The sequence below is a fragment of the Mustela nivalis genome (assembly GCF_964662115.1).
Source record: "Mustela nivalis genome assembly, chromosome: 4".
In the NCBI taxonomy this organism is placed as follows: Eukaryota; Metazoa; Chordata; class Mammalia; order Carnivora; family Mustelidae; genus Mustela; species Mustela nivalis.
Window position 1 is genome coordinate 148017801 of NC_139023.1, and position 12039 is coordinate 148029839.

The following is a 12039-nucleotide window of genomic DNA, read 5'->3' on the forward strand; positions in this document are numbered from 1 at the left end:
TTTAAGCCCATTTCCTTGTGTTTGTTGTTCTTTGATTTGGACTTGGGCAGACCTGGATTGGGAAGCAAGCTGGAGCCCACGATGGCTCAGGGCCAGGATTTCCACTGGCGCTGTGAGACCTTCTCTCCTCTGACACTGTTCGAAGGGGCTGGTGCATGCTGGGATGTAGGGAGGGATCCCTGGGCTAGGGGTCATGGTCTTGACTGGAAAAAGGGGCAGTACACTTGACTCACAGGTTGAGAGTCAGAAGATTTAGGGATCATCAAAATACAGAGACAAGCCAGTGATGAGAAAATCAAGTCATCCAGCAAAATATGGAGAAACAGACAAGTTCTGTTGTCAGAAAGAGGAGCTAGAGGCAGCAGATTGTTCCCCTATCGGCCTGTCTTTGTGTTCAGTGATGGGTGTTGGCAGTTTGAAATCAGCCATAGTGGGAACATTTACACCACAAAAATTGGCAAATGCTGCAAATCCGACCTTCCCCTGCCCCACCCCCTCCTCCAGAGGGCCACCGGCAGGGGGCACAAGATATGGGGACTATAGATGGTCAGACAAGATTTTGGAAAATAAGCAAGTGCTAACCATGATGATAAAGCCTTTTGTTGGTGTTCAGCTTTATTGCTTACAATGAATTTTCACTTGCATTTTTGCCCTTCGTCCTCCCAAACCTTCTATAAGGAAAACAGGGCAGGTATCATTACCCCTATTTTATAGGTGAGGCAGATGAGGCCAAGGGAGGTTAAGTAACTGGCCTAAGGTTTTAGAGCTAGTCAGAAAATGAGCTGGCAGAGGGACAGTGAGAGAAGCCTGTGAGTGAGGTCAAGGGCTGTGTAGTCCTTACATCACACCTTTCAGTTACTCTGCTCCAGAGAGTTGGGGGGAGGGGAATCCCTTGGCAGTCCATGGCAGACCAGGTGGGAGTTCGGGAGTGCCCTTGAGGAAATTGCTATGTATCCAACGGCCTACCTTTCTGGGCCCTTGTCTTTGGGGGGCCCTCATCTTTTAATCAAACACATGAATCCCTCCCCACCAGCACCCTCCCTCCCATGACCAAGTCTTAGCATGGGGAAAGTCACACTCCCTAAACCAGAAGACCTTAGGATTCTTCACAGACTGGGGATAGTCAATGCCAAGTTGACATTTTCCTCCTTCCGCGGAGTCTATGTCAGTAGTATCAAGAGATACCACCTTCTTTGAAGGCAGATGGGAAAGTGGGAAAAACTTGGCACTTGGATTCAGATCTGCTCTGGGATCCAAGCTGACTACTCGACAAGCAGGAATCCTTGACCAGATGGCTTAAACCTTGTTTTCTCATCTGTATAATGGGCATACTCATCCCTGCCCATCTCCAAGGATGGTGGTACAAAGCACTTACGTTTTTGGAATAAATAGCCAGAGGTTACTGCTGCAAAGGATTAAAGACAGATCTACAGGTCTTACCTCAGGCTGAAGGTGGAAGTCTAGCTGGGGTGCCTGGGTGGTGCAGTTCATTAAGCAACCAACTATTGGCTTTGACTCATGTTGTCATCTCAGGGTCATGAGATCGAGCCTTCTATTGGGCTCCACACTCAGCATGGAACCTGCTTAAGAGTCTCTCTCTCTTTCTGCTCCCCCCCACCCCCACACATGCACTTTTTCTCTCTCTCTCTAAAGGAAATAAATAAATCTTTAAAAAAGAAAAAAAGAAAAAAAAGGGCGCCTGGGTGGCTCAGTGGGTTAAGCCGCTGCCTTCGGCTCAGGTCATGATCTCAGGGTCCTGGGATCGAGTCCCGCATTGGGCTCTCTGCTCAGCGGGGAAGCCTGCTTCCCTCTCTCTCTCTCTCTCTGCCTCTCCGTCTACTTGTGATTTCTTTCTGTCAAATAAATAAATAAATAAAATCTTTAAAAAAAATAAAAAAGAAAAAAAAAAGTAGATCCTGAGTGAGCAAAATGGTTTTGCAAAAATATTTCAACTGGAGTTGGTCATGTTGACCACTAGGAATAATGGCCCCCGAACCAAGGGCCTGGAAAAACTGATGAAGATAAGAAACCAGCGTCTGCCAGGCATGTTGACAATGGCCAATGCATCAGTTTGGCTGGGCTGTTCTCCACCCGACGTAGATTATGAATGCTTTATTTGCCCAGGGTAGAGGTGGGTGCTGGCTCCTGAGTTCCTGAGTGGGCCGGAGAGGGAATCGATGATCCCACTGTGGTTTCTCTCATTACATTTTTTTCTTTTTTTTTAATTATTATTTTTTATTATGTTATTTTTTTTTCTTAATAGACTTTATTTTTTGGCTCAGTGTTCTGTTCACAGCAAAATCCAGAGGAAAGTCTGGAGCTTTCCCATATACTCCCACCTGCCCACATGCATGCCCCCCCACACTGGGACACCTCCCCCCATCAGAGTGGTATATTTACTGTGAACCTACATTTCACATCGCTATCACCCAGAATCCATAGTTAACGTTAGTGTTCAGTCTTGATGTTATACCCTCCATGAATTTAGACAAATGTGTAATGACAGGTATCCATCAGTATAATATTATATAGGGAACAATTACAGTGCCCTAAAAGTCCTCTGTGCTCTGCCTATTTGTCACTTCTCCCCCCCCCCCCCCAGTGCTTGGAAACCACTGATATTTCTACGGTCTCTGTAGTTTTTCCGGAATGTCATGTAGTTGGAACCATATCGTGTGTTGCCTTTTCAGATTGGCTTCTTTCAGTTAGATGCATTTAAGTTTCCTCCCCGTCTTTTCGTGGCTTGATAGAGCATATCTTTTTAGCACTGAATAATATTCCGTCGTCTGGATGTACCACAGATTATTTACCCATTCACCTACTGAAGGACATCTTGGTTGCTTCTAAGTTTTGGTGTTATGAATAAAGCTGCTATAAACATCCATGTGTAGGTTTTTGTGTGGACATAAGTTTTCAGCTCCTTTGGGTAAATACGAAGGAGCACTATTGCTGGATCGTATGGTAAGAATATGTCTCGTTTTGTAAGAAACCGTCCAACTGTCTTCCAAAGTTTGCACCAACAATGAACGAGAGTTCCTCTCGCTCCGTGTCCTCATCACGTGCTTACATCCTCTTGGCTGCTCAAATCTGAAAGCGCCACGTTTCGTGGGGCCACCAGCTGAAGCTGCTGAAAGTACCATGGGGACCTAATCCCTTTCCCCCTGCCAGACTTGGCCCTGGTCCCTGTCCCCAGCACAGATTTTTAACTCACCTGCTCTATCTCTGTCCCTTGCTCTGCCTGCCAGAAAGGGCTTACCTACTTCACTCCTAACTTCAGCCAATGGCACACAGAATTTGGGCAGATGGGGGCTCTTGGGTTGCCCCAGATCTTTTAACTTTTACTGACATGTCATTTCTACTTAACTCTTCTCTTTCGAACTCTTCCCCAGGGTGTGTGGGGCGTGCCGTGTGTGCTCACTGGCTCCAGCACCCTTCGGATGAGAACGCAGTCTGGGTGGGCAGCATGTCACCCCATCCCCTTCATCATGGACGCCCAGGAGCCATGTGATGTAACCTATAGATGTGGGCATAGCTCTTCTTCCCAGCTCTGAGTCCACACCCCCGCTGGTCAGCATGACAACACCGATTGTGCCCCTGGTTTCTACATGCCTTTGGAATGATGGGCCCTGTGACTTCCATCTGATATATGGGGACAGATGCCATGTGCTACTCCATTTCCTTCCTACCCCAACACCTGTTTATAAAACTGTTTCATGAATCCCCTGCCTGAAAACTAGTTTATACCAACATATCCCCAGGGGTCATGGACCCTTGGCTCAATAGACACAGCAATTCCTAAATCTGGGACCAATTTATGTGTATGACTGGTGCAATGCCCACATACACACACGAGTGTGTGTGTGTGTGTGTGTGTGTGTGCATGCCTATCTCTACAACCGGAGTGTATACTATTTAGGAGGAAGACACCCTACCCTCATCTTCATTCATATCCTATAGCAGATCTGTCATTGTCCCATCCATTACCCTTGGGGCCTTAACATTCCAATATTCTCCTGCTTATTTCTATCTACCAGAATCATCATCTTTGTGCCTGAGGACTTTCCCTGGCTCCCGAGTCCAGTCTGCCTTTGTGCGGAACTGGCTGGTAGTGCTGGGAATGGTGGCTGTAAGAGGGGCTGTGTAAATACCCTGGCACGCAGCACATCCTGATTCCCAGAGTTCCCAGCAGGATGGCCCTATAGCTGCCCAAGCAATAAGTCTATTGATACCCCTCCTTAGGCTGTCTTCCCTTCCCCATCACCCATCTCCCCCTCCCTCAGTGGGCTTCCTGGGCTTGCTTCTCAAGCTCTTTTTTCTAGACTCCTTTTTGAAGGTGTGGGGAAACTGAGGTAAGCGCTCAGCACATAGCAGAGTATTGGCGCACAGGACATGTTCAGGTGATATTTATGGGAAAATGGCATGGATGCTTCTAGAATATACATATTAGCCTCTAAACTAAAGCAAGCTAGATATTCTTTTCTCCATCTGTCTTGTCCCAAATTCTGGACTCGGACTGGTGCTGTGCCCCTTGTCTGCCTGCCCCTGATGGAAGGGGCTTGCTCCTTCCCTGGACCTCACAGCATTTCCTTCTTGCCCTCTTAATACATACTGCTTCTAGAAAAGGAACAGCTCCTTTAGGCCAATGACTGTCTCCATCTTCCCTTCTAGTGTCCAGCACAGTGTGAATGGATAAACGTAACTTTGGTTCCACTTCTAAAATATTTGCCTCTACAATAGCCAGTTCCATCCTTTTTGCTCCCAACTCCTAGTCTAACAGTGGCCCCTAGAATCTGAGTCTCTTGTTAGAAAGGAGATCATTTTCCGGTAAGAATGGACTCAGAATGAGAGATAAGGTTAGCCTAGAAAGGTGGCCCCCAGGCCATGGCTGTATGTTAGAAAAATCCTTGGAAACTTAAAAATACCAATACCAAGCCTCCCCATAGGCCAAGTCAGAGGCCATCTCTTGGCACAGGGCCTAGATTTATGCTTTCTTAAAAGCTTCCCAGGGGGTTCTAGTGGAGCCAAGGTTGACACCACAAGTCATCAGATAAAACTTCCTGCTGTTTCCTTGGGGTGCTCCTGCTTCAGACCAGTGGGAAGTAAATGGGGTTGTGTTGGATCAAGAAGACGGGACCCAATTTGTGGAGACTCAAGGAGAACTGAAGTCTCCTGGGATTCTTAGAGTCTATGTGAGTGTCGATCAAACTGTCATCCAAACTGGGCTGGGTGTTCTAGGGGCCCAGCCCAGCCCTCTCCCACCTGGCAGAAAGACCTCCCAACTGGTCTGTGAGAGTGCTGTTCTTCTCGAATTCTCCTGTGCACCATGAACAATGTGCCATATGATGAGTTCCTGTGTGACTGAGGCCTCCTACCCAAAAGTTAGGGCTGGCAGCGGCAGGTGGGGGCAGACAAAGCCATCAGCTGATGGACTGGCCCCCCAGCTGGGCCCTTTCCTGCCTTGTCTGTTCCAGCTCCCTCCAGGCCACCCATTCTCCCCTTCTGCTTCTTCCCTTGTCCCTGTTTCTCTCCTGCTATTTTCTAGTGTCTAACTCTTCGCTTTTTCTGCTCAGCTGTGCCTTGGAACCATGCTGCGGCCGCCCCCTCTCACAGCTGCCTTTGCAAAGTGTGGGCCTCTTGCCTCGGAGCCCAGTGTGGGAGGAGAAATGTGATGGAGAGAGGGGGCTTCTAGAAGAGAAAGCTCACAGCCTGGGAGCTCGAGGGCCGGGTTTCAGACCCGGATGTTTATACGAACTGCTCCTTTGTGTTTCTGCTTCTCCCAGTCCATAAAGCTGGATGCCTTGAAGGGGAGTTTTTGAGAATGGGGGGATATGTGGTTTGCTAGGTCCTGGAGCTCAGTGGGAGCCGTCCCTGGGGCACGAGGCATGTGGGCCTCCTCGGACTCATTTCTGGGCTATCTCTCTGCTGTCTCCACAGGACTGCGATGTGCCGGTCCTAGCTGCCGCCCGAGAGGATGTCTGGGGTGTCCGAGCCCCTGAGCCGAGTGAAGGTGGGCACGTTACGTCGGCCTGAAGGCCCCCCAGAGCCCATGGTGGTGGTGCCGGTAGATGTGGAAAAGGAAGACGTGCGGATCCTCAAGGTCTGCTTCTACAGCAACAGCTTCAACCCTGGGAAGAACTTTAAACTGGTTAAATGCACTGTGCAGACAGAGATCCAGGTGAGTGTGGCAGGCAGGACCTGCTCTCTTCATGTGTTTGTCTCTCCCTCTCCTTCCTGGGCAGCTGAGCAGCCCTCCTTCAGCCCACCAGGTTCTCCTGTAGCCGCTCCCTGGGCTGGGGACTCCTGGGAAGGTGTTCTCAGCCTCCTGGGCCAGGCCTCCTCTCCAGGGCTCTGCAACCAACCTCCTAGAGGGTGGGGGGATGGACAGATTTTAGGGGCTTCATGTGAACCCCAGATCATTTGCTTTGTCTTGGATTCAATTCATTTAATCTCATTAAAGATTTATGGCCTTTGGAGCTCCATGAGGGATGAAAGAGCCTTCACCCTCAAGGAGTATATGCTCTGATAGAATTGGGATTCGAGATAAATACAAGTCATTGCATGGAAAACAGCGCAAAAAATGCTGTAAGACATGTGCTTGGTACTTAGAGAAAGGAGGTGGGAAGATGATAATGAACTAGAGATGCCCTAGACCAGGTGCATGATCGCCAAGTCCTTTATGAGGCAATACTTCCATTGCCTTTTTCTCGTCCAAGGCTATGGAATCTGTTTTGTAGGTTTGGGTGGTCAGTATCATCCCAGCACCCAGACACCAGGAAGCCAGTTCACTTTAAGCAGTTGTGTAAGAGCTTGTCATTAAAAGCAGAGTTACAATACACTGATTATTTTTATTATTATTTATTTGAGAGAGAGAGAGCATGAGTGAGAGGGAGGAACAGAGGGAGAAAGACAAGCAGACTCCCTGTAGAGCAGGGAATCCAACATGGGGCTCAATCCCAGGACCCTGAGATCATGACCTGAGCTGAAGGCAGACGCTTAACCGACTGAGCTGCCCAGGCACTGCTATACTGATTGATTTTAAACACTTATTGAACAATTACCCTGTATAGCCTAGATCCATCCCTCAGCACACATTACCTCCTTGACTCCTCCCAACAGCCCCATGAGATAGATACAATGAGGATATCCTTTTCCACTGCCCAGAGTATCCCTTTCTGATGATGTCCAAGAAACCCAAACTGGTTTTCAAAGGGTGGCTTTTTCATTTGGACAAAGAAGGAGGGGACTTTTGGGAAAACTCACCACATTTGAGAAAGCTGGATGAACCATTTCCAATCCCTTCATCACCGATCCTTCCCCTGTCCCAAAAGTCAGTATTCCTCAAACTGAGTGAGTGTCTCTTCTAGTTGGTGCTGGCAGCAGCCTCTCCACCTGTCCATTTGTCTCCTTAGCCGTCTTCCATCTATTAGAGTGCATGCTGGGCTTCATTCAGTACACCAGAGCAGAATGTTGTTGGTTATGTCACCGCCTTGGCCGGTCATCACAGTTGATCATGGTTTGGTTACTCCCTCTGTTTCCTGTCACTGATTTGATAAGGGTCTTATTTGCGTATCTTATGGTTCTAGATGTGTAGGTAGAGTTGTGCCCTGAGGGTGAGCTCTGGACACCTTCTTCCTCCCTTCCAGGGAGGTGTTTTCATATCTTCTTAGCTCTCTTCTTCTTCTTGAGACTGACTTCGAGTGTATCATCTTCACAGATAGCTGATGCCATCCACTGTGGGTTTTACTAGTTTCATTTTCAGAAGTTAACCTGCTTTCCAAATTTGGCGGCACCTCCCTGACCTTTTCTGCTAAAAACCTGTGAGCATGCGATTGGTCCAGATCAAGAGTTGTTCAACGGAATTACAGTGTGAAGGGACCCTAAAGGATAGGTCCTTTACAAGAGGGGGGAACAGCAGGAACAAAAGAAGGGAGGCTGCTTAAATGCTGAGTAGTTCAGGTGGGGTAATATGAGTAATATTTAGAGAAGCCTCAAAGTCAAGGTCAGAAGGGAACGTTGAGGGCAGATAAGAGAAGGCCTAGAAGATTAAGTTAAGAAATTTGGCCCTGGACAGGCACTTGGGAAAGACATAGTTTTTAAGCAGGAGAGAGGCTTTTCTGGAACTGATGACTTGCTCAATGCATAAGGGGGAAAAAATACAGTGGGCCTCCAGAAAAGGCAATGAGACCCAAGCTTAGGAAGAATGGCTATACTCAAGGCATTATCTGGGCATGAGAACAAAGGTGAAGAAGAACAAAAAAAGAAATGATAGCCTTCTAAGAATTTATGTCCAAGCCTTAGACTTTCCTACTTCCTATCTGTCCTGCAGGCAAACAGCCATGGCTCTAGAGTCACCTAGACCTTGAGCTGGATATTGCTCCACCCTCATTGGCTACATGACTGTAAGACCAATATTTGACCAACCTGGCTTCAGGCCCCTCACTTGGGGATTATGCCCACCCGTAGCCATGTTGTAAGGGTTAGAGGTGAGAAGCATCTAGCTGATCATAGGAGCTGGATCATTGAAATCTATTGATTGCCTGAATGCTGGGTCATTTCCCCACTTAGGAATCTCCAAGGATTTTTCATTGCTCATAGAATAAAGTTCAAATTGTCTTCCATTAGTGTTTAACCACATATCTGTCCTATTTTCAAATAGAGCAGTAAGATGATCAGACTGGAGTTTTCAAACAGTATATAATGTTCTGCAAGATATTAAGAAGCATGTCCAGAAGAATGGGTTTTAGGGTCAAGGAGTTTGGGAAATACGTGCTTAAACAATTCCATACAGATCCTTTATGACAAGACTTCTCAGAGCCTTAAATATGCTGATATGTGTGGGGGATCACTAAGAAAGGGCTACAAAGGGGGTGTTTTCAGAACTAAGCCGTTTCTTATTTGCCTAAGAAACCCTTCTTTTGAAAGGTGGACCACTAGTCCTCTGGAAAATCATTCAAGACTCTGTTTTCCCTAAACTCTGATAGCTGTACAGAAAGGGCAGGAGAGAGGAAAGGCTGGAGACAGGAGATGGATTAGGGAGCTGTGGCCATAGTGCAGGCGGGAAATGATGAGGGCCTGAACTAAGGGAGTGGCATTGGAACAAAGACAAGTCAACACATCTGAGTGCATCTAAGGAGGCAGAGTTAAGAGAATTTGATGATTAACTGGAGGTAGGGAGGGAGAGAAAGGAAGGAGACAAGAATGACTCAAGCTTTTGCTGGGGTAACTGACTGGGTATTGGGGCCACTCACTGAGATACCAACAGAGACAGGAAGGGCGTTGTGAGATTTCAGCTTTACAAGTGTTGTGTTTGAAGTGTTTGTGAAACACCACCTTGGAGGCGCATAAGCCTGGAGCTCAGAAGGGAGGAAGGACCCAGTGAGAAGGATTTGGAGCCATTATACAATGGATACCATGTGAATGGATGGGATCACCCATAGAAGCATGAATAGAGCAAATGAAAAGGAGTTGCTGTTTGGAAACCCTGGGAAAGCATCTTCTAAAAGGATGATAGAGAAAAAGGGGCAGATGAAAGAAAAAGAAGAATTATCCAGGGAAAGATGAAAAGAACCAAGAGAATAGGCAGCGGACACAACGGCAGAGGAAATTTTGAGGTAAGGGTGGTTAGTAGTGTCAGACACTCAGAAAGGTCAAGTGAGATAAGGCTAAAAATAGGTTCATTGGCTTCAGTAATAGGTGCCATGATCTTTTGCTGAACAATTTCAGTGAAAAGATGGGGGAGGGGGACAGAAGCCATTGTAAAGTTGGTTGGACAGTGGAGATGGAGAGTATAACCAACACTTCAGAGAGGTTTTGATCATAAAGGGAAGGAAAGAAGAGAAGGCAAGAGGAACAGTGTTAGCGGCAGAGGGAACAGCAAAGGAATATATAGGTAGATAACCAAGAGATGCCAAAGTTGGCTATTTAAACTAAGCTAAAAATTTTTGGTTTTATCCCATCTTTTGTGGGAAGCCAGTGACATAGTTTAAACATATGAGTGACATGAGACTGCATTTTTAAAAGATCACTTGAGATACAGAGTGGAAAATAGTTTAGAAGAAGGCTAGAATGATTGTGGAGAGATGTTAGGTAGCTGTTGTGGTGATCCAGATAAGAGATGATGGTAACTTAGACATGAAGGTAATGATAATGATGATCTTAGCGATGATGCGTTGATGGTGATGACGGTGACAGTGATATTGATGGTGCTGGTGACAGTGAGGATTTATGATGGTGGTGGTGATGGTATCAATGGTGAGGGTGGTGGTGATGGTGAGGACTGATGATGATGGTGGTGGTAATGACAATGATGATGGTGGTGGTGATGAAGGTAGTGTTGATAGTGGTTGTGATGTTTGTGATAGTATTAGTGCTGAGAGTGGTGGTGAGGGTGAGGATTGATGATAATGGTGGTGACAATGATAATGGAGATGATAGGATTGATGATGACAGTGATGGCGGTGATGGTAGTGTTGATAGTGATGATGATGGTGGTGGTGACAGTGAGGATTGATGATGATAGTGGTGATGGTATCAATGGTGAGGGTGGTGGTGATGGTGAGGATTGATGATGACGGTGGTGGTAATGATGACGATGATGGTGGTGGTGATGGTGATGATAGTGTTGGTAGTGGTGGTGATGTTTGTAATAGTATTGGTGCTGAGATTGGTGGTGAGGAGGGTGGTGGTAATGATAATGGAGATGATAGGATTGATGATGACAGTGGTGGTGGTGACGGTAGTGTTGATAGTAATAATGATGATAGTGATGATGATATTGATGGTGATGATGGTGGTGATGGTGAGGACTGATGATGATGGTGGTGATGGCATTGATGGTGATGGTGGTGATGACAGTGAGGATTGATGATGACAGTGATGATGGTATTGATGGTGAGGGTGGTGGTGACAGGGAGGATTGATGATGATGGTGGTGATGGTATCAATGGTGAGGGTGGTGGTGACAGAGAGGACTGATGATGATGATGGTGGTGGTAATGATAATGATGATGATGGTGGTGGTGGTGATGATGAATGGTAGTAGTGATAGCAGCTAGAACTTTTGAAAGCACATCACATGTACTATGTCAGTGACTTCTCAAAAGAACTCTAGGAAGCACATACTAAATTATCTCCAGCTTGTATTTAAGGAAACAAGGTGCCAAGTAGTTCATCAAATTGCTAGTACGTAGTGGAAGCTATATTCAAACCCAGTCACCCCACCTTCAGAGCCTGTTCTCCTAACCATCATGATCTATGGACAGAATGATTATAATCCAGAGAATTTGGGAGGTGTAAATGAAAGGTTTTGCTGATGGACTGGAGATGCAGGAATGAAGAGGAGGGAGGTGTCAAGAACTGGGCAGGCCTGGTCAGTCAAACAGGGTCTCACTCCCTAAGATGAAGAATATTTGAGGAAAAACCAGTTGCAGAGGGGGTAGTTCACAAGCTCAGTTTTGGACCTGTCAAGTACAGTGGAGATGCTCTAACATTTTCACTTGAAAACATGGAGTAGACTTCTTGATACATAATTCTGGAAGAGAGAACAGGGATGGAGATGGACATTTGAGTATTGTCAGCCTCTGCGTGGGGGTTGGAGCCCCAGCTATGGGTGAGATCATTAATTCAGCATCCTGAATAATGTCATGGTCCATTCCACAAATATTTGTGGAGTTCCCCATGTACCTGGCACCATGCTGGGTATGGCCTGGGGTTATCATCATACTCAAAACAGAATAAGCTTAACATTGACTCACACTAATGAATGAACCTTTACAAGAGGCAAGTGCTCTGACAGGAAGAAGGAGGGCCTGGGAGAGCATAAAATAGAGAACAGTTTGGTCTAGACGTCCAGGAACAGCCTTGCTCTTCAAGGCCCGTTTGTGGACTCTGTTTCCAGCTGCATACAGGTCCAGACCCAGCTTTCCTGCCTGAGACTCTTGGGCCCCTCTACCCTCTGCTCCGACTCCTTCCTGCACCCCTCTACCCTCTGCTCCGACTCCTTCCTGCATCCTCCTTCCCTAGCGGGTCTTTGTGCTTTGA

The 12039-nt window shown here is 46.8% G+C and overlaps 1 protein-coding gene across 6 annotated transcripts in view; it reads left to right on the forward strand.

Annotated features, from left to right (window-relative positions):
• Positions 1–12039, forward strand: part of PTK2B (protein tyrosine kinase 2 beta) — a 121826-nt gene that overhangs the window by 58765 nt on the left and 51022 nt on the right. For all 6 annotated transcript variants that reach the window (XM_082729204.1, XM_082729201.1, XM_082729203.1 and 3 more), the window contains one exon: positions 5935–6175. In XM_082729204.1, coding sequence (XP_082585330.1) covers positions 5972–6175 — 204 coding nt within the window. In that variant the 5' untranslated portion in view covers positions 5935–5971. The remainder of the gene's footprint in view (positions 1–5934; positions 6176–12039) is intronic.